The sequence below is a fragment of the Lipotes vexillifer genome, unplaced genomic scaffold (genome assembly GCF_000442215.2).
Source record: "Lipotes vexillifer unplaced genomic scaffold, Lipotes_vexillifer_v1.1 scaffold36, whole genome shotgun sequence".
Lineage (NCBI taxonomy): Eukaryota > Metazoa > Chordata > Mammalia > Artiodactyla > Lipotidae > Lipotes > Lipotes vexillifer.
Window position 1 is genome coordinate 5,355,980 of NW_006792448.1, and position 27,548 is coordinate 5,383,527.

The 27,548-nt window shown below is 46.6% G+C and overlaps 2 protein-coding genes across 2 annotated transcripts in view; one reads left to right on the plus strand and one right to left on the minus strand.

Moving 5' to 3' along the window:
• Positions 1 to 13,969, plus strand: part of EPG5 (ectopic P-granules 5 autophagy tethering factor) — a 121,140-nt gene extending 107,171 nt beyond the window's left edge. The window contains exons 40-45 of the mRNA XM_007465635.1: positions 613 to 757; positions 6,300 to 6,542; positions 7,907 to 8,123; positions 8,638 to 8,853; positions 10,585 to 10,699; positions 13,787 to 13,969. Coding sequence (XP_007465697.1) covers positions 613 to 757; positions 6,300 to 6,542; positions 7,907 to 8,123; positions 8,638 to 8,853; positions 10,585 to 10,699; positions 13,787 to 13,969 — 1,119 coding nt within the window. The remainder of the gene's footprint in view (positions 1 to 612; positions 758 to 6,299; positions 6,543 to 7,906; positions 8,124 to 8,637; positions 8,854 to 10,584; positions 10,700 to 13,786) is intronic.
• Positions 13,970 to 24,231: 10,262 nt separating this feature from the next.
• SIGLEC15 (sialic acid binding Ig like lectin 15) overlaps positions 24,232 to 27,548 on the minus strand; it is a 14,669-nt gene continuing 11,352 nt past the window's right edge. Inside the window, exons 4-6 of the mRNA XM_007465626.1 lie at positions 27,024 to 27,404; positions 25,634 to 25,664; positions 24,232 to 24,313 (exon numbers count right to left, since the gene is read on the minus strand). Coding sequence (XP_007465688.1) covers positions 24,232 to 24,313; positions 25,634 to 25,664; positions 27,024 to 27,404 — 494 coding nt within the window. The remainder of the gene's footprint in view (positions 24,314 to 25,633; positions 25,665 to 27,023; positions 27,405 to 27,548) is intronic.

The window sequence follows — 27,548 nt, forward strand, 5'->3', positions numbered from 1 at the left end:
GGACTGTCTCGAATCCTGCAACAGCTCAATAGAAAAAGTTGGAGGATGTATATCATTTTGGCCTCTTGGGTCTTTCAGTTTCATTTATTTCTTCTGGTAAGCCTTTACCTACTAGCAGTGTCACATGCTAACAAGAGGTGAAAAGGATTGAGGGCCGACAGTGAGCTGTGGGTTTACTGATTTGAATGTCATTGGCAGCAGAATGGCAGCAAGTTATGAGCATGAGTTTGAGGTCTGACAAACGCAAATCCCCAACTCACTGCCATTCTGACCTTGGTTTTCTCACCTGAATTGGAAATAATAATACCTTGCCTTCAAAGTGTTGTGAGGATTAGATCAGAAAATGAATATAAAAGTTTTTGGAAAAGTTCCTGGCAAGTACTTAGTGTGTAGTTAATGTTGTTATTGATGTAGTAAAAACTACTACTGGGATTTGGGAGAACATGGGTTCTGGTCTAAGTATTACCAAAGATTTTTATTTCCCCAACACAGGGTCTGTCCTCATCTGACTCACTGCTCTGTCCTCTCCCAGTGCAGTGCTGTGCTCCCAGGGAATATCCAGTTAACACTGCATGCATGGATTCATTTGAATGATCCTTTGTTTATTGTCAGGATGCAGTTCAAAAATGCCGAGCCTTCACTCATCAGATGGTACAATTCCTCAGCTCCCTGGAACAAAATGGAAAAATCACGTTAGCAGTCCTTGAACAGGAAATGTGTAAGCTCTTGGATGATATCATTGTTTTTAAACCACCTGGTAAGTGACTATGGTGGAGTCATGTATTCACTCAGTAAATGAATTCCTGCCGTGTATAAGGCATCTTGAGATTGATATCATTGTTTTTAAACCACCTGGTAAGTGACTATGGTGGAGTCATGTATTCACTCAGTAAATGATTTCCTGCTGTGTATAAGGCATCTTGAGATCAGGAAGATGGTCGGGACACTGTCTTTCCTGTTTACAGAGAAGCAGTGGTCAGAGAGATGACTGGACCATAGGGACACTTGTCATCTCAGCACTGGCTGGGGTGGGGTGGCATGAATGGTAAGAACTTGAGGAGGCGTAGACACTGTCAGTTTCTGGTGTGAGGTTAACTGGACTGAGGGCTAAGTTAGATGACTAGATATAATGATTAGGAGATAACTAGAGACCATCCATCGAGCAGCATTCCTGGATGTTTTGGCTCCTAACTGGGAGGGCACTTCAGAATCACCTGTAGGCTTGTAAAGAAACTTCATATGAGGACTTGTGCTCCTAGCAGTTTGGTGGACTGGACATCCTGATTGCCTCTCCTGCCGAAAACAACTAAGTATGCTGGATAAAATGTTTTTAAGAAACCAAAAATTAAACATTGACAAGGTGGCAGAAAATCTCAGAAGTCAGAAACTAAGTAAAAGGAGGAACCCATAAAAGTAGATGGAGTACTGAGGCTGGCTTTTACCTTGAAGGCTTTTGCTGACACTCCTTAGATTAGGGGAGATGATAAAGCCCAGGGCCTGCCTAAGATGGTAGCCTGAAAGTACCTCCTGTGCATTACCACACAGGATGGCATACTCAGGGTAAGGATGAGTTAGAAATGAACCTGCACTGAGAAAGGAAGACAACAATCCTTAGATTCATTAAACCCAGCAAATCCCAAGCAGGGTAGATAGAAAGAAGTTCACCCCTGTACATACTGTAGTGAAACTGCAGAAGCACCGGGGACAAAGGGACAACATTCAACATTTACAAGGACAGCCGGCTTCTCATTGGCAACAGAGGAAGCTGTAAGATAGTGGAACAACACCTCCAATGTGCTGTGAGGAGATGACTTGTAACCTGGGATTGTAAACTAAGAAGAACCATCTTTCAAATATGAGGATGAAATAAAGATGTTTTCCTTGAAACCTGAGTGTGTTTGTCCCAGTGGACATCACTAAAGGAAGTACTAAATAAAGCATGTTCTTTAGGCAGAAGTAGAGTGGTCACAAGTGAAAGGCTTGAATTGCAAGAAGGAAAAGTAAGCAGAGACAGTAGTGAAATGTGGGTAAATATAAACAAAAACTGCCTATATAAAACTACAGTAATCATCATTTAGGGGTTTAAAAAGCAAAAGCTAACATTAAATTATATGACCACAAATACATGTAAGTTAAGAAGGAGGTTGAGTTAAAAGCATTCTAAGGTTTTAATATTCTTTGAGGGGGGTCAAGACGTTGATTAAATTTATGTCTTCATAGAATATGAACGGTAAAAATTCTAAGCAATTCACCAAAAGAATAGAAATAAAATATGTAAGTTCTAAGTTAGTAGAAGGAGATAAGGATTGGCCAGGACTTCCCTGGTGGCACAGTGGTTAAGAATCCATCTGCCAATGCAGGGGACACGGGTTTGATCCTTGGTCCAGAAAGATCCCGTGTGCCACAGAGCAGCTAAGCCCATGTGCCACAACTAGTGAGCCTGTGCTCTAGAGCCTGCGAGCCACAACTGCTGAGCCCACGCGCCACAACTACTGAAGCCTGCACGCCTAGAGCCCATGCTCTGCAGCAAGAGAGGCCACCACAATGAGAAGTCCATGCACCGCAATGAAGAGTAGCCCCCGCTCTCTGCAGCTAGAGAAAGCCTGCACACAGCAATGAAGACCCATTGCAGCCAAAAAATAAATTAATTAATTAATTAAATTTAAAATAAAAAGGATTGGCCAAATTTTGTTCAATCCAAAGAAGGCAAGAAACATGGAGAAGGTAAGAAAAATAGCCAAAATAAAAAGATAAAATTTAAATATTATCAGTAAATGTAAATGGACTGATGCTCAGGTTAAAAGATGAAGATTGTCAGACTGGATTAATAATCAACAACATCCAGTTTTTTATGTATTTATTTTTTAAAATTTTATTTTAGTTGTGGTGCACGGGCTTAGTTGCTCTGTGGCCTGTGGGATCCTCCCGGTCCAGGGCTCGAACCTGTGTCCCCTGCACTGGCAGGTGGTTTCCCAACCACTGCACCACAAGGGAAGCCCCAACATCCAGTTCTAAGCTGTTTATAAGAAGTATATTTAAAGCATAGGATATAGAAAGCTTTCTACAAGGCAGTCACATTAGATATTAAAATAGAAAGCTGGTACAGCTATATCAGTATGAGACAGATAGGACTGTAAGGCAGAAAGCATTACCAAGCCAGACAATCTCTTGTGTGTGTTCCTGCCCTGAAGTTGCATGAAAAACACATATATACATAAAAAACACATATTACTTACATAAATAAATAAGAAAAAAGCTTTATTAAAAATGAAGAGAGTCGTTGGAAATTGATACAAGGTTCAATTCACCAGGAAGAAAATGCATAAGGTGAAAATTGACAGAACTAGGAAGAGAAATGTCAAATTTGCTCACAGTGAGGGATTTTGACCCATGTCTCACAGTAACTGATGGATCAGGTAGACAGAAAATCAGTAAGACTATAGGATGTCTGAACAGCACAGCTGGATGTAATGAGTATGTAGAGAATAATATACCCTGTAAGTCCAGAATGCACACTGTATCAGTCTCACATTGAACAGTTAAGAAACTTGACCCATTACTAGGGTTAAAGCACATCTCAATCAATCCCAGAGGACTGGTATCAGATAGACCACATATTCTAACCACAGTGCAATGAACTTAAAAATCAGTAACAAAATATAACCAGGAGGGAAAAAATTATACATTGGAAATTAAGAAGCAAATTTTAAAATAACTGATGACCAAAGGAACAATAACAACAGAAATTTAAAATATTTAGAACTGAATTAAACAAACAGAGCATCAAAACTTGTGGGATTCAGCTAAAGTGAAACTTAATTTCATGGCCTTAAATGTTTATATTAAAATTTCTAAAAGCTGAAAATTAATTAGATAAACACTGAGCTTAAGAAATTATAAAAAGAACCACAAAATATAACCAAAATCTGCTTAGAAAGAAAGAGATAATAAAGAGAAGATAAATAGGAGGAGACTAAGGGTGAACAATGAAACTGGTAAATGTATAGGAAAATCTAAATGAAATCTGACTCTATAAAACATATAATAGTAATGTGTTGTTGGGTTATGGTAACAGTAGGGAAGGTAATAGGAAATTAGCATTGTCTGGGAACCAGTTAACATCAGACTTTGAAAAATCAAGAATGCATGTTGTAATTTGTAAGATAACCACTATGAAAATGTTAAAAGAATATTTGAAGAGAGAAAAAGGAATGTAGAATTGGAGGGACAAATTGGAAGCATATAGTAAGATAGTAGATTTAGACCCACTCACATCAGTAATTACATTAACTATGAATGACTAAGATTGTCACACTGGATAAAATAAGGAAGAAAAAGACAATCCAGTAAAAAAAATGAACAAGACCCTTAAATTGACATTCTACAAGAGAGAATATTCAAATAACCAATAAACATATGAAAACATGCTAAACCTTGTTAATATTTAGGGAAATGCAAATTAAGAACTTGATGGCATACTCTGTCACATCCACCAGAATGGCTAAAATTGAAAAGTTTTCAATACCAGATGTTGGTGAGGATGTGGATCAGTGTTAACTCTCATATACTGCTGATCACAGAGTAAATTGGTACAACCATTTTTAAACGTTTGACATCATCTACTAGTTTGCATATCCCTCGGCTTGGGATATGCAAACTATTTTAAAAAAAGAAAGAAGAATTAACAGGCAATACTGGAGAAATTGATTTAGAGTTGGTCATATGTAACTGGGCCATGAAGATTGAATAATAAGCCAGGCAAAGGAGTGAAGGGCGTTCTAGAAAGATCTTAATCAGAAGAGTGATGGGATCAGTTCTGGTTTTTAAGAACAACATTTGTTGGCTGTGTTGATGATGAATGGGAAGGGGAGAGGCTGCGATCTATTAGGAGGCTTATTGCAATCATTTTTTGTTCCCATGAATCATAATTAAAAGATAGATTAAAATTGCTATTCACAGATGCAAACTGTTATATATAGAATGGATAAACAACAAGGTCCTACTCTATAGTACAGGGAACTAAATTCAATATCCCTTGGCAAACCATAATGGAAAAGAATATGAAAAAAAGTATATATATATATGTATATGTGTATAACTGAGTCACTTTGCTGTACAGCAGTAATTAACACAACCTTGTAGATCAACTCTACTTCAATAACAAAATAAAATTTTTTTAAAAATCAGAAAAAATATTTATTCACCAGGAATTCAGAGATAAGGCCTTTATGACCAAGAATATTTATACATAAAAAAGTAGATTCACACACCTATAGTGCTTAAAAAATTCCTTGCTTGATAATCAGTATATCTTATGATAACATTAAGTTAGGGTTTATTGTACACTGTGCAATTGGGTGAATTTGGTTTGATGGGTGTGATAAGACCTCCCCACTCGCGTTGACATAAATACCAAAGCCTCGAGGTGAGAAAGCCGTAATTCTATTCCCTTAAAACAATGAACCCAACTCAAGGAGAATTAGAAATAGTTGGCAAAAATTATGCCTGATGAAGGGAATTCCCTGGCTGTCCAGTGGCTAAGGCCCTGCAGTTTGACTGCCGAGGGCCGCTGGTTCAATCCCTGGTCGGGAAACTAAGATCCTGCAAGCTGCACGGCACAGCCGAAAAAGAAAAAACAAATAAAAATAAAGTGTACAATTCAAAAATTATGCCTGATGAATAGTTACCTCAACACACCCTCAGTGAAAAATACTTTCTGTTCTTGGATGTGAAGAAGGTATCTACCTCAGTCACTTATTTGCAGTTCTCTTTTAAAATGAATTTCCTCTTTTTCTTGTGTTGTATTCTTTTTTTCACCTTTTAATATTTTGGAAAGACCCAGTCTGTCCATTTTTCTTATTTAAAAAACAAAGAAGTAAAAGAGCTGCTGTTAGGAGTCTGTAAAAAGGTTTTTCCTTTCCTTTTATATTTAGTTTTAATTCATTCATTTACTTCATTCTGTGTAAATCATTCTAGAATTATTTAGAACTTTGGCATTGGTAGGGGTGGAGGTACTGTTTCTAATTAGTTTACCAAATGACTCCTGAGATCTATGTATTTTGTCTATTTATTAAAGTATTGCTTGGTCACACGCTGTAACCAAGGATCTCGCAGTAGTTCCTGCTTTGCTCTTACAAAGTATGTATGTGCCACATCCTATCCTTAAAAGCTAAACACAGAAGGATTTTCCTTCTGGCCCCTGGAGAGCAGCTAGTTTGAAGCACCATTGTTCCCTTTATCACATTCACATCGTCATACCAGCAGCCTTTTGCAAACGTGTTGGCTATGTTCCCCTTCAGATCTGGACAGCCAGACCCGCCACATGGCCCTCAGCAGCCTATTTATGGAAGTCCTGATGATGATGAACAACGCGACTATCCCAACAGCAGAGTTCCTCCGAGGCAGTATCCAGACCTGGATTGGGCAGAAAGTGCATGGGCTGGTGGTTCTGCCCCTGTTAACAGCCGCCTGCCAGAGCCTGGCTTCCGTCCGCCACATGGCCGAGACGACGGAAGCCTGCATCACTGCTTACTTCAAAGAGGGTAAGAGGACCGTCATGTCAGGCTCTCAGTAGACCCATCTTTTCCAAGGAAGATTAAAGCTTTGTCTGAAGGAGATACCTTTCCAGACCCTTCCAGACCCTTTTGTCTGAAGGAGATACCTTTCCAGACCCTTCCTGTTGAGGGATTGTACTGTTCTAATATCTCTGTAAATGTTGTTGATGTTTCAGAATATAGTTTTGTTTTCTTCATAAAGATGTGCAGTAAGCATGAGAAATTTTGGCCCATGTTGGTACCATCATGTTTCAAGGGAGGGAACCTCTAATTCATTTTATGTGGGTTTTGGAGTGTCAGACCAATCCTTTTATGGTAGGCAAATTGTGTATGTCATAGGCCTAGTCATAGTCCTAAAAACAAATGCTATATACCAGAATCTTTATAATAATGATCCACTGTATTAATTTTCTCTATTTTGTCACTTGTTAAAGTTATTCATATGTCTTCTTATTGCATTTTGTCATGTGTTTTAAACTATTACGGAGTTCTCTTCCCATCTCCCCTCCCGCCCCCCACTCCCGCTTTGTCTTCTTATTTCCTACCTCTAAACTCTCAGATTCTGGAAGCAGCCTGATCTGGTTAAAAAGAATTGCTCAGAGCAGTACTTCTCGACTCTGTTACCCAGATATACATCATCGTGCACACAATAGGGGAGAACGAAGGGTACTGGAGTGAGAATGCTAGGAAGTGCCTGCAACCTGCCCATGCCCTTTCTTGACAACACGTGAATAATCTGTGTTCCCATGTCCCCCTGTGGAAGATGCTATGTGTGTCACCATGTCACCCTGCTCCCATTCCCCCCAAAGAATTGAGAACCATTAGGATAACACTCTTGCTCCAAATTTATTTACTGTTTGTTGCTAAAATCAAATTTGTTTTTTCAATTTGTGAAACATTTTCAAGAATTTCTGTCAAGATATGAGTCAAACTAAACTTCGATAATTAAAAAATGCTTATGAAGGATAGAGTAATAATAATACCCCTCGGAAAAGCATAAGTATTCATAACATATTCAAAAATGGTATTAGGTAAAGTTAAAACTCTTAGATAACTGGGAGAGGTGGTGTCTACATGAGATTTTAATGATCATAATGTGGTGAAAGAGGTGATTTATGAAAATGCAGCCGTGATACCTGACTTCATGATACCCTCTGCACTGGCAGCCAGGACAAAGGCATTTAGAGTGAGGGCTTCCAGTCCAAGCCATGAGGCATTGTCAGGCCCTCCAGGGTCAATGTGAGTGGTGTTTTCTCGACCTGAAGCTTTTAAAGTGAAAAGGTTCATTAGAGTAGTTAAATAGTTTGATTCTTGCTCTTACCTTTCTCTCCCTCTTGGTGTTCTTTTCTTAGGCTCCCTCAATCAGAATTTAGGTTGGGGCCCCATTCTGGTGTCCCTTCAAGTTCCCGAGCTCACCATCGAAGAGTTTCTGCAGGAGTGCCTGTCCCTTGGCAGCTACTTGACTCTCTATGTCTACTTGCTTCAGTGTCTAAATAGTGAGCAGACGCTAAGGAACGAAATGAAAGTGCTGCTTCTCTTAAGCCAGTGGTTGGAACAGGTGTATCCAAGGTATATTGGCCCTCCGGTTGTCTACAGCCGACTGACCCATGGGATTGGGATAGCTTGAATTTGGGTTTAAGTTAATGTCCATTTAAGTGCACAGATCCAAGTGATACATAAGAAACAAACAAGGCTATGAGGTACAGTGACACCTATTTTAGAAAGATTTTTCTTGCATGGGCCGATTTTCTGAGCAGGCTTTTTATTTCCTGTTTTAAAACAGGTATTTTGAAGCACCGCCTTTAGCTTCCGTGTCCGTTAAGTAGGGGCAACAACGTTTAGCTCACTTGATTAAGTGAAAGGACGTCGAGCTCATATATGCTGTCTGGCATGTAGAAGGGGCAATAAATGTCAGCTGTTCCTTTATTGTCCAAATACTTTATTAACAGCATTACCTGTCAGCCTAAGCTTTTAAAGTACTAAATGTCCCTTACACTTAAAACTCATGTGTGGACTTTCAGTTAAATGAGAGTGGAAAGAATCTACTCTGAATTTGATTTTCCTCCCCCCTCTCCGCCCCCAGCTCTATGCAGGAAGAAGCAAAGCTGTTTTTGTGGTGGCACCAAGTCCTGCAGCTGTCCCTGGTTCAGACTGAGCAGAATGACTCGGTCTTGACGGAGTCTGTCATTCGAATTCTGCTCATGCTTCAGGCCCGTCAGAGCCTGCTGGCCGAGGAGAGGCTCAGTTCAGGGATTCTCAGGGCAATTGGGCTGGGCCGGAAGTCGCCCTTGTCTAACAGGTGAGGAAGCACCTGCTCTTGCTTTTCTAAACGGGCCACAGACACCTGCACATACCTAGGGGGTGCGATACTTGGTAGATTTTCTATTTAGGAGCTGAGCTAGGGTCCTCCCCGAGATTAAGAAGAAAACAATCAGAGCCTGATTACATCTCTACATTTTAAAAAGGGTGTTTATTTTTTCCGTTTTAAAACAACTTTTATGTTCAAAGACTTTTTTTTTAGCAGTATCTCATTGTATTTTGACTTGGTAACCTGATCACACTGCACATTGCTTTTTGTCTTTCAGCCAGTGACGGTGTGCAAGGTTAGGTTAAAATACCCCGGTCAGCTGCCTCACCGCCAGCACTTTGTCAGGGAAACCCAGGTCCCATGAGGGACTCGGTCTAGCAGAATTGTTAAGTCAAGATGAGTAGAAGTTAACTGATTAGAAGGATAAGTAATGAGAAATACATTCAGGTTTTTGTCGCTAAAAATTCCAAGGTGTGAAAGAATTTGCTACTAGCCCCAGTTTATCTCCTGAGACTATTTGCATCATGGTTTTCTTTTAAAGGCCTTATCTGGTTTGAAAGGAATTCTCACTATTCTGATGTCAGCATTCTTATGGAATAGCCTGCTACAACTTTGGGAGCCACCGAATCCAAACCAGTTAACATCATACTCCTTTGTTTGTGGTAGAATTTAGCAGGACTGTGTGATTTGATTCACTTAAATTGTAAAATACACGTCACATAAAATTATCATGCTAACCCTTTTAAAATATACAATTCAGGGACTTTCCTGGCAGTCCAGTGGTTAAGACTCCGTGCTTGCACTGCAGGGGGCGTGGGTTCGTTCCCTAGTCGGGGAACTAAGATCCCGCATGCCGCGTGGTGTGGCCAGAAAAAAAAATGATAAAATGTACAGTTCAGTGGCATTTAGTACATTCACAATGTTGTTGCAACCATCACCACTATTTTGTTCCAGAACATTTTCATCATCCCAAAAGGAAATAGCTACTAAGCTACTAAGCAATCACTCCCTATTCCCCTCTTCCCCAAGTCTCTGGCAACCACTGATGGATTCCTGACTTTATGTATATCCTGTTCTGGGCATGTCATATAAATGGAATCATGTAATACGTGGCCTCTTGTGTCTGGCTTCTTTCACTTCCCATAAAGTTTCAAGGCTCATCCATATTTTAGCATGCACTGGTACTTATTTCCTTCTTATGATTGAATAATATTCCATTGTATGGACACACCACATTTTGTTTTTCCATTCATCAGTTGATAGACATTTGGGTTGTATCCACTCTTTGGCTATTGTGAATAGTGCTGCTGTGAAAGTTATTTACAAGTTTTTGTTAGAACACCTGTTTTCGGTTCTTTTGGAATTGTTGGGTCACATGGTTACTCTATATTTAACTTCTTGAGGAACTGCCAAACTGTTCTCCATAGCACCTGCACCATTTTTAACATTCCCACCAGCCGTGGCTGAGAGTTCCAGTTATTCTGTATCTTTGCCAACACTTTCATTCCTGAGACTGAATTATGTTTTCATTGTTTGGGTGGTGATAATGGAAGGGCAGATAAAGACTCCTTGATCATATTTACAGTTTTCCTGAAGAGGCTAACAACAACAGTAGGTCTGGAGATGTGTTCATCTTATTTTTTAATAGAAAATATAGTATTTATTTTAAAATGCTTACTTTAATAGTCATTTACTTCTTCTAATCCCTCCCTAACACTTAAGGTTCCGAGTGGCTGCCCGAGGCATGGCTGCCTTTCTTTCAGTTCAGGTTCCCGCCAAGGATCAGATCCGTTTGAAGCCGGGCTCTGAATTACACCTGACCCTGAAAGCTCAGCAGGTCAGTAAAAAGCTTTGTGGTTAAGGGCTAGAAGTTTTCCACAGGAGGAGGGAGGTGGTACCTGTAGTCTTTACATGTGATGACCTGGTGATGATGATCGGCAGCAGCACAGCATACTGTCTGGCGGGCTCTACTAACTGGAAAATGGTTAACGTGTGTATCTGCCTCGGATTTTCAACCAGTTTTTGTAGGCACTTGCCCAGAGCCCTGTTACTACCCTTGTAGAAGTAGCAAGGCCATGGGCAAAAGCCAATCTAGGATCAAATTTGGTTCTGATTGTTGCGGTCCGGGAGCCACATGCCTGGAGTCGAGTTCCCCGGTAAATGCGACCCGTGTCCCAACCAAGGACACCCGAGAATCACCAACACCAAGCAGAAAGATTAGCAAAGGATTTATACAAGTATAGAAGCTTACACAAACTGTCCGGACAGGGTCCCACTCGGAGAGAAGTGAGTGAGACCCCGACTAACAGTCGGGCGAGGCCTTTATACCCTTCACAGGGCGGGAAGTCCCCAAGGCGGGAGGGAGCTGTTTAATTTTGAATCAGCCAATCAGGAACCCGGTTCTTCCCGCCCCAAGCAAGCAAGCAAGCAAGTTTCTTACAGAAGCCAAAATGTGCTGTTAGCCCTGAAGCTGTTCTTCCGTTTCTTTCGTCACATGATGACATGACTGTGTGCTGACCCATCACAAGCTGGGGCTGGGGACAGGCACAGAAGATGAGACTACAGTTGAGACTGATAGATGTTAGCTGGACTTTAACTTGGAGCCAAGGCGCTGGTTCTGTTTTGTGAGTCTGGGGGTTGACCAGTGTTGGCTGACATGGACAAAATGGTAGCTGTGAAAAATAGTTTGTTCTAAAAACATGGAAGGCTACATGGCAGTGGTTCCCCATTCCCATAACTATTTTCACTCATAAACAGGCTGGCCAGGTACAAAGGTATATAATATAAAACGATGGCTGGCATTCTTGAGTGCTTACTGCATGCCAGACACTGTTGTAAGTTTTAACTCACTTGATGTTAACGAGTTAAAATTTTAACTCTTCCGGGGCTTCCCTGGTGGCGCAGTGGTTGAGTCCGCCTGCCGATGCAGGGGACACGGGTTCGTGCCCCGGTCTGGGAAGATCCCACATGCCGCGGAGCGGCTGGGCCTGTGAGCCATGGCCGCTGAGCCTGCGCGTCCTGAGCCTGTGCTCCGCAACGGGAGAGGCCACAGCAGTGAGAGGCCCGCGTACCGCCAAAAAAAAAAAAAAAAAAAAAAAAATTTTAACTCTTCCAATTCTCATAACAGCCCTATACAATACGAACTTTTATTATCCTGGTTTTGTGGATGAGGAAATGGAGACAGAAGGAGACTAAGTAATTTGTCCCAAATCACACAGCCCCTGAGGGCTGGGGCTGGGATTCACTGGGCCTGTCCGGGTCCAGTGTCACGCTGTTGTTGCTCTGCAGTACTGTCTCTGTACACGGTAAATGCTTAGACCCCTCAGCTCCTGTCTTTTGCGGCATTGTCATGTCTGAGCCAGCCATGTACAGTGTGATATCTCGGTATTAAGAGCAAAGATGAAGTGAAAAAATCAGCAGGTTCTTCACAGGCATCTTGGTGTTTACAGTACCCGATACTTGTCACTGGCTGATTAGACAACCACCATTTGCATCCCTAATGTCGTGTTAAGAGCCATCACAAGTGGGCAGATGAGTGTCCCAGGGGGCGGTTGTGAAGTCAGTGCCATGCATTTCAGTCTGCATTTGAGAAGTCTGCTCTCCTGTGCCCACCAGCACCTGGAGCATAGCTTTGCATTAGCTACGGCCAGCAGGTCGCCCAGTCCTTGCCAGCCTTTGCCGGCCTTCCTTTAGACTTAAGTGATGACATACTTGTCATCAGCGTTTTCAGGCTGGAAAGAAGTCAACTTTGTATAAAATGATTATTCTTAGGCAAACTGTCAAAGTAGACTGTTCTTTTTAGAAAAGAAAGGAGAGAGAGAGAAAGAGAGAGACATATGGACGCTATGGTTAGTGGGAGTGCCTGTTCCCACTGATTCTTGTTCTTAGATTAACTCTGTTCATACAGCAGTTAGCTTGGTACCAAAATTCCTTCCATTGTTGATTTTCAACCCCAAAACTTCTGTCTTAAACCACTTGGTAATTTATTTCTAAGCTGCCTGTTTATTTATCATCCTCAAAAAATCTTCTCCCTCCTTATTTACTAAGCCAAGCAAATTCCATCTTTTAATCTATATCCTCTAGTGCAGTGGTCCCCATAAATGAGAGAGGCGGGAGAGTGGCACTTCACAGTTCACACTCAGAATGCTAGGGGTGGGTCAGCTCATATAGCTGGAAAACAAAACTCCCTACCCCCCAAGAACCGTTGTTCTGGTTTTTTGTTTGTTTTCTGTAAATACAGTCTTGTTCTCTTCTCTTTTCCCAGTATGAAGGGAGGAAAAATTAAAATTATGGAAGTAAAGAATGTTTTTCTTTCTTTATTCCCGAAGAGAAGCATGGGAATATGTCAATTCTGTTGGGCGAAAGCCAGAGGAACTTGATCTGTCCGTTGTGTTTGTTGGCTGATAGAACAACCTTATCATTCACCCTCAGCAGCACTTAACCACTGGTTTCTTCTGAATTTCTAGTTACATGGTTTAGTACGACATTACTTTGTAATCTGAGAACAAACCCAACCGCAAATTAAAGCTGATGCCTGTGGTTTCCGGTTGAGTCTCCAGGAAGAGAGGCAGTAGATGATCTGGCGGGGAGGGCTGCAGTGCTGGCACTGGGGCAAGGAGGACAAAGCAGGAAGACAGCCTGGCTGCAGCAGTGGCACTCTGCGGGGAGGGGTTGGGAAACAACATGGGCCAGGAAGAGGGAAGGCTGGATGTGGAAGGCGGCAGACACCAGAGAAGCTTGGGTTGCTGGCCTCCTTCTGATTGTGGTTGATCAGTGCCTGCCTTTGAGACATCTAGTTCCAGTTCTGTAGGCTTCCCTGGAGGCTCACAGTTGCACCAGATGACGTCGGCAGGTGTGCTACACCTGCGGGAATTATGTTATACGCATCCATGTGGTTAACCCTCTTGTCTTCCATGTCTTTTAGGCTCTGAATGCTCTTGAATCCTTGACATCAAGTAAGCAGTACATTGAATACCAGGATCAGATATTGCAAGCTGCACAATTTATAAAGCGTCCTGGCCATTGCCTCCAAGACGGGAAAAGCTTCCTGGCTCTTCTTGTGAACTGTCTCTATCCAGAAGTGCATTATTTGGACAACATACGATAGTAACACTGAGGCTCTTGATAAACCTGTTGCTGTTTATGTTTACATTTAACTTCGCTGTTGCACAGATAACTTTGCTCAGTTTCACTGCAGTTTGGCCAATGAATTAGTTGACTGAGATGCAAGTTGGTGGGCACTAGATAATTGTTGTGCATGTGCACATGTGTATGTGTGTGTTTCCTTAGCTCTTAAAATGTTCCAGGGACTTTGTAATTTTTATGTTCATCCAACAAGAGAACTTATGAAGCTCTCCTTGGGTAGAGAGCCACTCTCAGTTGCCGAATATCCAGTCATCTCATGAGACCCCAGGTGGGGTGCTTTCGTATGTCTCCACTTCTGTCTTTTCCTGTTTCATTTAAACGTCAAGACTCCTGTGCCAGATATAACTACTTTGGGAATCGTGTTGAACCCTCACTTTTGAATCCCAATTGTGTTCCTTCAAAGTAAAAAGCTTTGAAAATTTCTGCATTTCTCAAATGTGGGGAAATATACCAGCTTAGATTATTATATTTTTCTCTCAGAAGGGAGATAAGAATGCTGAATCAAAGTGAGTCGTTGTGTAAAATGTGACCACTTGATCCTGATTATAGTGGACAGCAGAGATGGTGACAAGTTCATTTCCATCCAGCCGTGTGTCCTCATAGAGAAGGAGCCATTTGTCTACATTGGGGGCGCGTGCTGGTGGTCTGTGGGGAGCATGTCGTGCACAGATGTGTTTTGTTTGATCTCCATGGCTGAGAGTGTAGACAGGGCTTCCTCTCTCCAGTTCACTGTAGACGTACATTCCCTTTGGTCATACCCCAGCCCGCTCCTTCATTCACGTCTTATTTGGCCCCTGTAGACATGTAAATTTGCAGCTCTTTCCAGACAGCAAGTTTGATATCTGAAGGTCCTACTGTTGAGAGACAGAGACAGAGAACTTGACTGTCTGTTTCCTGCTTGTTTTATCACTCCAGATTTAAACTCAAATGAAGCTAGCAAACCTGCTGAAACACTGGTCGGTGGAAACTGGGTCAGGTCAGGAGACTTGACTGAAATTTGGCTTTTTTTTAATCGTCACGTGCCTTCTGTTGTTAACAGTTCGTTCTTTACCAAAGCCTGTCTGCAGTGTTGCCGTGTTTTGCTGCCATCTGCTTGCTCTTGTCATGTCCCCCCCACCCCCCGGAATTCGCACCTTGACTTCTGTCATCATATTCATAATTCTGTTGGCTCAAAATTGATCTGTTTGTCCAGCTGGCCTAACATGTCTTTTGCTTGCAGGCTATCTATAGCCCGAGGCTATTTACATAAAAATGTCTTAGTCACTGAGAGCTTTTAGCAGGGGGATTGGGGTATAGATTAACTGAATGATAATCTCTTTCCAAATATCATTTTGCGGTGCTTCCCCCAACATTGGAAGTGTGTAGGAGCTGTTCTTTATTTTGAATCTTTTTAGTTGGACAGAACAGTTCTGCCCCACGGAAATGCTCTGGTAAAGATCATCCCTGTTAGCCTTCAAGTTCTGTAGGCCACTAAGTGTCCATCTCTGAGGGACGCATCTCAGAGCTTTCCTTGTTAACACGTTTTAGAAGCTGTGGACAGTTCCATGGCTGATTTGGCAACAAAGATTTTATGACAGGAAATATTCTGTGTGCTGTTTTCTTTGAGGAGGATGTAATTATTGGTATCCTAGAATGAAATTTTTGAGTGACAGTACATACATTTAAAGAAAATTATGTTTAATCTTAATTTTTGAAGGTTTATAATGTATTTGCTCTGTAAAAATTATAAAAAATAAATCAATCTTTGGTTGTAGCTGGTAAGAATCCGATTTTTAGGGATATCACACTGTCTTGTAAAGTATTTCAGTTGTTAAAGTTGATGCAGATTTTTTCATGCCTGATGTCATCTGTCTTTTTTGACACTGTAACTTGATCATCAGAGATGGTCGGTAAAAGTACTTCCTCTCACGCTTAACAGTGGAAGGTTTACTCACCACATAGGTTCCTATGAGAGGCTCTGGGCTGAGAAATTGCTTTAACAACACTAAGAGAGTTCAGAAGGTGGCAATGCTGCTGTAGCCTCCTGGGAAAGAATAGACCGGTCTGCCCACTGGCTTTCAAGAATAATGAGCTTTTTTTGGCAAAATAGTCACCTCCAGAGAGCGCAGGGCCTGTTTCAGAGACAGTTAGCAGCGCTGCATGTTGATACCTGGTTCAGTAAGACCAAGGCACCTATGTGCTGGAGCGGCGTTGAAGGTGCACTAGTGCAGACTTTCCCCATACGTGGCCAGCAGTGGCTTCCGGTTCAGATGGGGATGCAGAGCAGCTTCCTGGGCTTGATGAAAAGCACCTCTTCTCTTCTCCACTCTTCTTTCTGCAGTTCACACAGGATGGGCCAGAGAGGCACACTCGACCCCCTGATCTCCTGGCTCCCCTTCCTAACTCTGCAGAAAGCTGCAGGCACAGATGCCAGGGAGGGAGGTTCTGCTGATGCGTCTGCTCAGCCTAACGGGGCCAGGGCCCACCCTCCATGTTCCTGAAGCTCCTGGCACAAGTCGCTGGTGGTTTCACGATCAGCCTGTTGGCACGGTCACGTCTGCCTCCTCGAGGTTGCCTGAGTCTCTCAGTTCTTCGAGGTGGGGGAAGCTGGGTCCAGAAACTGAAAACCCCTGAGCAGCCCACCCTCTCTTTAACCAAGTGCCAACCCCCTTCCTCCAAGTCAGTGTATCCACGTTGCGCAAGTGAGAGTGTCCATGCCCTTTCTTCCTTTAGAGTGAAGGTGAGACACAGTTTCCTATTGGATTTTTTAAACTTAATTAATTAATTAATTAATTTTTGGCTGCGTTGGGTCTTCGTTGCCACGCACGGTCTTTCTCTGGTTGTGGCGAATGGGGGCTACTCTTCGTTGCGGTGCGTGGCCTTCTCATTGCAGAGGCTTCTCTTGTTGCGGAGCACGGGCTCAGTAGTTGCGGCACACGGTCTCTAGAGCACAGGCTCAGTAGTTGTGGCTCATAGGCTTAGTTGCTCTGTGGCATGTGGGATCTTCCTGGGCCAGGGCTCGAACCTGTGTCCCCTGCATTGGCAGGAGGATTCTTAACCATTGTGCCGCCAGGGAAGTCCCTCTATTGGATTTTTAAACCCCAAATGAATAATTTCTGGAGTACGAAGCAGATGTTATAGAATCATGACTTTTGAAGTCAGTAGAGGCATTAAAGCTCATCTGGTCCCATCTCCCACTCAGCAGGGATCCCAGCCCTGATCCTCCAGCCTTTCCTCTGCCCTTTCCTGTGGCCACTAGTTCCGCTCCTCATGGACAAGCCCAAGTGGCCATTGGTGAGCTTGGTTGTAGTTCTGCTTTATACTGGGCTAAAACTGGCCTCCTGGTAACGCTGGCCATAGTTCTGCTGGAGCTGTTCTCCTGCCCCCTCCTGACAGACCTTCAGACCTTTGGAAATTTTCATACCTCATCACACCTCTGACCCTGCCCGTCCGCCCAGCCCTCAGCCTTCGTCAAACGAAATGCCTAGTGCCTTTAGTTAGTCCTTTGCCCCCGTGATGTCTGCCAGGGCTGCCCTTTGGGAAAACTTCCCAAATTAGCCCACGTTATTAGAAGAGGGCCATGCCCAGAAACAGTAGGGTCAGGACTTGGGTAAAACAAATGAGGCACCCAGGGCACACATGTAAGGTGGCACTTGCCTGCTGGCTTCGAGAGAGTGTGCCTCCTTAGGTTATGTGCCCTCAGCCTGGTCTCTGCTTTGGGTGTTGGCCACACTAGTGTGGGTCACACAGCAAGGCTTGCTCCCCTGGACATGTGGGCAGCATCAGCTCTCATCAGCTGTGCCCTCTGGTTGGCACATTCAATCAGTCAAACTCCAGAGCTCGGTTTATCATCAGTTGCAGGTCTAACAATAAGGCACTTTGCACTTATCCTTCAAAACTGTCTGCTCTGCATTTTGGACCAACTTTACTCCTTATTCTGAGCTAGTAAAATTTTATTTAGAGCTGAAAAATTTTCTGCTTAGTTAACTTTGTCTTATTAAGCAAAGTGGAGAGTGTGATGCTGCAAATAAGCATGATGCTTTAAAAAAAAAAAGTTCCCTCCTGTCATCTTCCATTTGCATCTGGGTTGTGCTGGGTAAAGTTCTTGGTATCCAGCCAGGCACTAACACTGACCTTGTCCTGGTCTGTGATGATCCTGGTCCGTGGTGACCCTCACATTATAGAGGCATCATGTGTCCTATAGAAGCGGTAGTTGAAGTTTCCTTCAGTCTAGATAGGTTCCTGATTTCTGATGACAATAACTTGAAAAAAAACTACTGACCCTATTTTGGGGTAATGAAACCACTAAGGAATGTTGTTCATTATAACTTTATTTTTTAATGTACTGATGTAATATCTCCCGAGCACTGAGGTTTAGGATTTATTTTTCTTTCAATGGCTTAAATCACTCAAGTGGCAGCAAATACATCTTAAATGTGTTCAACTCTTTTTTCCTACCCACATGCCTACTGTGGCCTTTAAAAAACAAGTTATTTTGGTCATTAAACGTGCAATATTCCCTTCTTATTCATTGTTGGCATTTTACTTGCTTGTACAAAGGATGAGTTTTTATATAGTGATGAAACACAGGAAGAAATGAGAATTGGTTAAGTAAAATTCTGCAAATAAACTAGATTCAAATTTAATTTACGTGTGGTAGACATCTCATTTTTGGCAAGTTGGTTGGCAGGTCTTTTCATCCAAAAATCACAAAAAGAAAAATGTGAAATTATAAAGCTTGTAATGGGTAGAATCTATATTCTGTGACGTTTCACCACAATGGGTGAGGCCTCTAATTTCAAAGAGAACTTAAAACTTGGGGGTTTAAGAATTGGCATAGACGGGGACCACCTGGTGACCCCAGAGAGTTCAGGAGAGCCCTGAGGTCTGTAATGTGCTTGTGATCCTAGTAGGAGAAGGTACATGAAGCTGTACAAAGACTTCCACTGCCTGAGTTCCTGGGTGGGGGCAGGGCACCTCTGGGAGGGCAGCCAAGCTGCCAGGGAGGTCAGTGCTACCTGAGCTTGGTCACAGTCTGCTCCAGAAATCACTTCATGTTGGAATGCTAGGGAGTTCTTCCTTAGTGTTCATTTCCATTACATTAAGACATATCTTGAATGGGCCAAAGTATGGTGAGAGGGCCCGCACATTTGATTTGGGATTACATCAGTTTGGGATTTCCCTGGGACAGCGCTCTGTGTGTCTCCCCAACCCTTGCTCTCTTGTCTGGGTTTGGCTTCCTTCTCCAGACAGAATCACAGGATTTTGGAAAGTGGCTTAGAGGCAAGTTGTCCCACCTCCTACTAGTGTAGGAAATGGGTTACCTGTCTCTAGACAGGTGGGCTTTCTTGCTGGGAAACGCCTAAAGAAATGCAGCTCCAAAGTGGTCCATGTCACCATGGGGCAAATGAGAATCCTTAACCTAAGGATAGGGAGCCAAGATCTTCCTCCAAAACCTGCTTCTCTTCTGAAGACAGCCCTCTTCCCTCTTGGTCTTCCTTTGCTAGCCTAAACCCTTTTAGGAGACAGACCCACATTCTCCGTCTATTGGTCAGAGGGGCCAACCTGGCCTCACTCCTGGACACCATATTTTAATAATGGCCTAAATTTGTGGCTTGGACCAGACTTACCTTGGACTCTGTCAGCCTGCTCTAGTTGACCTGCTCCCTGACATGTCCTCCTTAACCTTTCTTAAGGCCCCTCTCTGTACCTTCCTTCCCTTCACTTCCTCTTCCTCCCCCCTTCCCCTTCCCCGCCCCATCTCTCTGCTCTTCCACCTGAGGTCACAGCCAGCAGCTTCTGGTGGAGGTGTGGAGGTGAGTGTCCCCACAGGGCCTCTCCCGGGGAAATCTTTAGCCCTGCGGCCCCTCTGAGTTCACTGGCATGTGGGACTTGGGGACAGAGAAGGTCTGGGGGCCCAAACCCTGGAAAACAAGGGAGTTCCAATCCCAAATAATTCCCTTTGCTTGTATTGGCTGACCGTGTTTTCTCCCTTTAGCTCATAAACTATGACAAAGAGGAAGGAGCACAGGAGAGGAGGAAAGGCATGTGAGAAGCTGGGAAGGAAAAGGAGGCATGCGTGTGGAAGGAGCTGGGACCAGAGCTGTTCTGTCACAAGCACGTGTGACCCTGCCCAGGTCACTTTCCTCCCTGAGACTTTTACCTCATTTTAAAATGAGGATAATTGCAGCCTTGCCTGTCTCCTGGGTTTTTAGTGAGAACTGCCTGGGATCATGGAAGGGAAGGAACTTTGACAATCACAGGGGCCCCCAGAAAATGAGGGGTATTGTTGTGGAGGGCATGGAACTGGACCTAAGTGCCAGGCTGGAGGTGGGACAAAGCTCAGGACCCCAACTCATGGTCTGTAAGGGCTGGCTGAGCCCTGCCTTCACCTGGCTCTGTCATCCAGTCTGGTGAGGGGGCATATGTATATATGTAAAAACTCAGCCCCACTCAGTGTCATTTCTGTCCCAAGGCAGGCCTACCTTCATTGTATATTATCTCGTGGATGGTTCTCATGGAGCTACATCTCAATTTAAAATTTAGGACATGAGCTCCTTGAGGGCAGGGAAGGTGTGCTAGGCTCTTGGTGGACCTGGGCAGTAGTCACTCTTCCTCCCGCTGCTTACCTCCAGGAGCAGCCTGGTGGGTGGCTGGGAACAGAGGGAAGCTGCAGGGTGTCAGAAGCCCCTCTCATGTCCGCAGAGCACTCTCCCCTGCACCACACTGCCAAGTCCTGTCTCCAAAACACCAAATCTCCTAGGTCACTTCTCAGGCCCAGGACACTGTGCTGACCGAGCCTGCCACCTGTGGCTTGGTCCTTGCTTGCCACCGATGGCATCTGGGTGCTCTGAGAGGGGAGAGTTGGGAAGGACTCCCGGGCTCTGGGGGTGAGCCCAAGGGGTCTGATGATGGTCAAGTGCAGTCCCCTCACCACCTTCCCCTTCTCCCCCTAGCAGTTGCTTTATCCGGAGGCTGAGCAGGAGGCTGCCTGGGCACTGTGAGCAAATTGGTAGAGGAACTGTGCCTGTCCCTCCTGAACTGTGCCTCCCTGCAGTCCATCTGTGTCCGAAATCCTGCAGCAGAGAGGAATGCTGCTGCTTCAGCCCACAGGAAGCCCGATTCCAGAGTGCAAACACCGCAGGAAGGACCACCGGGTTGGCAGCCAGCACCCTTACAAGTCAGGCTGACTCAGAGGGAGTCTCCAACCTATCTTGCCTAAAAACCACCTGGAGTCGACTGGACCCCGGTTGGAAACAACAAGCTAAAAAAGACAATTGGGGAAATATGAATGTGGGCTGTATGATGATATTATTGAATAATTGTTAATTTTCTCAAATGTGATAATGGCCTTGAGGTTATGCAGGAGAATGCTCTTGTCAGGAGACACAGCTGTGGTATTCAAGGGTAAAGTACTGTGATGTCTGCAGTTTACTCTCAATGGTTCAGCCAAACACACACACGCATAAGCATATACACACACTTGTGCATTAAGCTAATAGGGCAAAATGTTAGTAAGTGTTGAATGTAGGTGGTGGGTACCTGGGTGATTGTCTTGCTTTTTCAGCTGTGTGTGTGTATTTGAAAAATAATCATAATACAAAGTTAGGGACAAAATCCCCTGGATAATTTGTCTAAAGACCCTGCCCTCAGAGCCTGTGATTCAGGTGGTCCAGGTGGTGCTGAGGATGGGGAGTTGAGCAAGCGTCCCAGGTGTTCCTGATACAGGTGATCCTTGGAACTCACCTGGGAAACGCTGCTCTGAGAGCCCAGGGTCGGAAGGTGGAAACCCCAGCCCCAAGGTGTCGTGGGTCTGGAGCAGAGCAGTGGTCAGACAGTGAAAGCAGCCGTGCAGGCAGTGCAGGGTGCCCTGACTCCCTCCAGCTGCTCATCCCTGCTGGGGCCGGGCCCTCCACACCCAGGAGCCTCCATGCTGTGGCCTCAACTCCAGCCACACCTGTCTCTACCCTGGTGCTCCAGCAACTTTCAACTGCTTAGACAGCACCCTGTGTCCCACCTCCTGGCCTTTGCTCAAAATGACCCTTCTGCTTAGAATGACTTTTTTTTCTTACCGCCCAACCTCCATTCTCCCCCATTTGTGTGGCCAGTGTGTACCATCTCCATGTCCCCTCCTCCAGGAAGTCTTCCGAAGACTGGGTCACTCACCCCTTTGTATGTGCTCCACAGCACCCCCAGCAGACTGATGCCCTCACATGATTTCCCACTTACTAGTCTGTGTTGCTCACGAGCGTGAGAACCCCTGGAGAGTCCTCCTGTGGAGTTGTCAGGGCTGTTCCCAAATGCTCCGGCTTCCCTTCTTCCAGGTGCAGTGAAGGGTCACACTGCCCAGCCCCTCCAGGAGAGTGGGGCACGTGGCTAGTTCTGGCCAGTGAACTATGATCCCAAGTGGAAGACCCTCTAGAGCTTTCTTTGTATCTCCAACCCAGCAATCCACATTAGAGAGGGTGGATCCCCGGGAGTACAATGCGCATAGCTCTTTGCTGATCTGTGCCGGGCATGCAGCTATGGAGAGAAGAAACCCTAATTGTTCTCAGCCACTGTGATTTGGCTTTGGTACTGCAGCACGACCTAGGCCAGCCTTATTCATTTCTATATCCCCAAACACCTGGCCCAACTGCTAGCACAAAATGATGCATAAGAAGTAATTCCTATCACTTTTTCTTGGCTGTGGAACTGGCCTCAAAGACCAAGCGGATAGTATAAGACACATCACCCCTGTGTCCTTCCCTGACGATACAGGACTCTTGATGGAGGTGCCCAAAGTATCCCTGCACAAAGAGGTACAAATGCCAACTCCACTGACCTCTTAACAACTCAGACAGGCTCCTGGATGGATCCCAAGTTAACCATGAGCCACCATCACCCCTTTGCTCTGGCGAAGGCTCCAGTGAGGAGCCTTGTAACCCACCACCCTGTTTATTAACTTGTGAAGATCCTTCAGCCTTCATGCCATCTCCCCGGAAAGCATCAGAGAGGACCCCATGCTCACTGTAGGTGACTGCAATTACCACTACAGCATCTGGAAAAGTTCTGGAGGGAAGAAAGTCTGTTCCCATTGAAGGCCCATATCTCTGTGGCCCTTTTGCCAGCTCGCCTGGGTCCCAAGCATGCCTCCTCCCCCTCTCTCTGCCCCCAAAGACTGCAGGAGCTAAAACAATCAAGTGTGAGGATGGAAGGCAGCACCCTGCAGTCAGCCTGGCACCACTCGGGCAAATGGGAAATGGCCAGTGCTTTTGGCCAGTGCACATCCAGAGAAGAGGCAGGTGGTAGAGAGGTCAGAGCTGCAGCTGCTTTATCCACGGACACCCTGTGGCCCACACTTGCCCTCACACCTCCCAGAGTTTGGTCCTTAAGAACCGTGGATTCCACATGCTTTGAGATGATGGGTGTTTTGTTTCTTTTTCCCAGAGGTCCCAGCTGAAGGCAGTGCAGAGAGCCGATGGGGTAAGAGGAGGGCAGAGTGTGGGACAGTCACAGAGGAGACCCCAGGGCCCAGGGATACTGGGCTTCTCCTTGTTGCTGATTTGATGTTCCTGGGACCACAAGGTGGCACAGCCCAGACCCAGGCTTGCCCTCTGGAATCCTTACTCCCAGCGAGGCCGGTGTGGGTGCTATGCTTATCCAAGTTTAGATGTCCCAAGATGTCTCCTCTGCAATGAGGAGCCTGTAACACCGCTCACACCTGTAGACGGCTTTGTGCTGCCCCAAGTCCCTTCACATCCACTACTTCCGCCGACCTTGACAGCCCGAAGCCAGCAGAGAAGACTGTTACTGTCGGTGTTCAACAGTGGATGAACAGAGACCCAAAGAATTGAAAAAAGTGCCTTGGTCCACACAGCAAGTCGGTGACAGAACGAGGATGGAGCCTGGGCCTGGAGACCCCTCTGACCAGGGTCCTGCCTGCTTTACTATGGCGTTCTAGGTAAGCAAAGGCAAGACGAGCTTTGCAGAAGTGTCACCTGAGCTCATGTGCGAGTGCGGGTGCACACACACACACATGTGCGCGTAAAATGCTTCCCCGTTGACAGAAATATCTCTGGGGCTTGGAGACAGAAGTCCACGTAGGAGACCTCTGAGCCTCTGTGAGTAGGGTTCTGACCTCAGGGCACCGCCAGGCTAGGGCTGCCAAGGTGCCTGGGAGCCAGGAAGGGCCGTCCCAGCCAAGCCACATGTTGGCTTTCATTCCTCATGGTGTCCAGGGGTTGCTGGTGGCCAATGGGCTCCTCAAGGTGAACACACGGCTGCTGGTGGACCCTGAGGACTCATCTGGCTCAAATTTTCATAATTGGACTCCTGAGCTTGGGGCCTGTGGACAGGAGAAAGTTGGCTGACCACCCAAACAGGAGGGGTCTCTGACTGCCCAAACCACAGCCCAGGAAGGGGCGGAAGGAGGGACGAGAGGGGATTTGGGGACCTGCATCGAACAAGGCCTGGAGACTAACCGAAGGTTGGAGGCAGGGCAGTGGCAGAACTTGCAGACCAGGGAGGGGACCAGCTGGGTGACAGCATCCCAGAGTCTCTGTCTTCTCAAAGGGATCTCATCTGTGGCTTCAAAAACCATCTCTGGGGTCCTGACCTCCGAGCCGGGCCTCCTGCTAACCCTAACCGCTTTCCTGACTTCCAGGACATCCTCGTGGTCTCTCAAACATAAACAGTCCACAGAGCTCGTGTGATCCTCACCACACACCACCCCCCATCTTCAGCTCAGTAGGTGGCACCCGGGGCGCCAGCTCCAGACCCGCTGGCTCCCTCCCTTGCTTGTGCTGCCCACTCTGGCCATCCCTGCCTCTGTCTGCCCCATCTCCCCGCCCTCTCTATTGCCACCTTCAGCCAAGCAACCTAGCCAGCTGCAGCCTTGGTCAACAGCCCTCACAGGTCTCCTGGCCTCCACTCCTGTTCAGATGGGGCCACTCGTCTGCTTAAACCATTCACTGACATGTGCCTGGGTGGGAACGGAGCTACGGGAGCGCCCGGGCTTGTCTAAAGGATCCTAGAGGAGGCTGTCATACCCCGCCCGCCTCCCCCAAGCATCTCGGACAAGGTCTTGGAATTGGACGCTTTCTTCTTCTACACAGGCCTTCACCTGGACAGACACCAAGAGGGGGGCAAGGTCAGTGCTTCCTAGCTGAGTCTGTGAGCCCTCAACCAAGCCCTCAGAACCTCTAAAGACATTTTGCTTGAACAGCCTTCAGCAGGGTGTCTGGGAGAATGACTGCCTAATGGTGGCTTTTGTGTGGATCTGTTCTAGAATGCTGGGCACTGTGAGAGGAAACGCAGCCTCCAGGGATCACAGCTAGGTGCAGCAATAAGGCAGACCCAGAAAAATGACCCTTCAGCACCACGGACACCAGGCAGCTGGTCCGGAAGATAGGCCAGTGTGAGGCCCACAGTCAGTGCTGGAAACGTGGGGAGCAGGTCAGCGTGGTCTGGTCTGGCTGCCAGGCTTGGTGGACTGAAGTAGGGGGGAAGGCTGCAGGGAGGGCCTGGACCCTGATCAGGGCTGGGACCCCAGCCCCAGCCCTTTGCCCATTCTTCCTTCTCAGGCTGCCCTCCATGAGGAGCCTGCACCCCTTGGCCAGTGGGATGACTACAGTGGGGCAGGGTGGGGATGGGCGAGTTTACTTACCGTGGTGAGGCGTCCCGGGTGACTGGGTACTCTGTGTGAGGGACAGAGAGAGAGGAGGCATGAATCTCCATGGTAGCCTCTGAGCTACAAGCCCCGCTGTCCAGCCCGCCCCACCGAGGAGAGTGGTCTGGAGGGAACAGCTAGCCAGCAGGATGCGAAGAAGTGACCTGAAAGATGATGAGTCACCGGCGGGGACAGGGAGTGAGGAGCCGACTTAGCAGGAAGACCTGCTTCTCTGAGGCCCCTGAAGCACAGAATGCTTGGTGGGTTTGAAGACGCTGCCGGAAAGCCAGTGTGGCCCCAGCAAAGATGGTAGCCAGAGCAACTGTGACAAATTTTGGATTTCATCCCAGGAGAGTTTGAGGCTGGTGCTACTCACCTGGGTGGTCTGAGAGGCTCTGGGAAGCCTCCTCTCTGGGGCACAGAGCAAACTTCCCATCCCTTAGTGACAGTAGGGAGGGGTGACGGCAGCTTTCTGAAGACGGCCTGCTAGTTCGAGCTTCCACTCTTTTATACATGCTGTTCCGTCTGCTAGGAGTACTATTAGCTCCTTGTTTTCCTAGCTCACACCTGCTTATAGCTTTTTTTTTTTTTTTTGGCGGTACGCGGGCCTGTCACTGTTGTGGCCTCTCCCGTTGCGGAGCACAGGCTCAGGACGCGCAGGCTCAGCGGCCATGGCTCACGGGCCCAGCTGCTCCGCGGCATGTGGGATCTTCCCGGACTGGGGCACGAACCCGTGTCCCCTGCATCAGCAGGCGGACTCTCAACCACTGCGCCACCAGGGAAGCCCTGCTTATAGCTTTTGATTTAGCCTCCCCTTACTTCTGTAAAGCCTTCCCTCCCGGCCCCCGTCTGGATGCCCCATCAGAGAGAAGCCCACACTCTCTGGGCTTCTGTAGTACGTGGGCTGGTAGCACTTCTCTCTGCAGACTGCAATTATCTGCTTACTCCTCAGCACACATTCATCAGGGAACCATGTCCTATTCATCTCTGTATTCCTAGCACCTATGCAGCACATAGTAGCTGCTCAGGATGCTGCTTGTGACTGAATGAAATGGTGCTATTTGGGAAAGCCTGTGTGTGGTCGGAACCCTTCTGGATGAGTCATTTATGGGGTGCTGGTAAAGAGGTGGGCTCAGAGCTATATCGTCTGGGTCTATATCTCTGTGACTCTAGGCTACAGGCAAGTTCCCTAACCTTTCTGGCCTCAGCTTCCTGATTGTAAAATGGGCTCACGCTGGTTCCCACCTCCTGGGCTTGATGCAGGGAGAGGAAAGTGAGATGATGCACAGGTGCATAAGTGATGTTTTGCTTGTGTCATGCCAGGTGGTCAGCCTGGAGGAGAGCCCCGGCCGCCCCTCGCACCCATCCTGGCCTGGGGCGCACCCACCTAGGCGGCGGCGGGCGGAGGCGCAGGCGGCCAGAACGCAGAGCAGCAGCAGCGCCTTGAGGCCAAGCACGCCGAGCGGGAGGGCGATTGCTGAGGCCCCGGAGGCGCCGTGGAAACGGAACAAGTAGACACTGGCTTCGGCGCGGCCCAGGCTGTTGGAGGCCGCGCACGTGTAGTGGCCGTCATGGGCCAGCGCGGGCAGCTCGGCGGTAACCTGGTGGCCGTGATCTTGGCCTGGGCTTGGCACGGCGGCCGAGCCGTTGCCCAGGGCCGGGCCGGACCAGGTGAGGGTGGGCGGCGGCTCCCCTTCAGCCGTGCAGAGCGCGTGGAAGGCGTGCGCCGGGCCGGGCAGCACCGAGATGTTGACGATCCGTGGGGCGGCTGCGGGCGACGGCCCAGGAGGAGCGGGAGGAAGCGAAGTGCGGTCAAAGCAGCGGCAGGCAAAGGGCAAGGCAAGGGCAAGGGGCAGCCTCCCCGTCCCCTTGGCCCACAGCGTTGGAGAAGGGAGTGGGGGGGGGGGGGGGG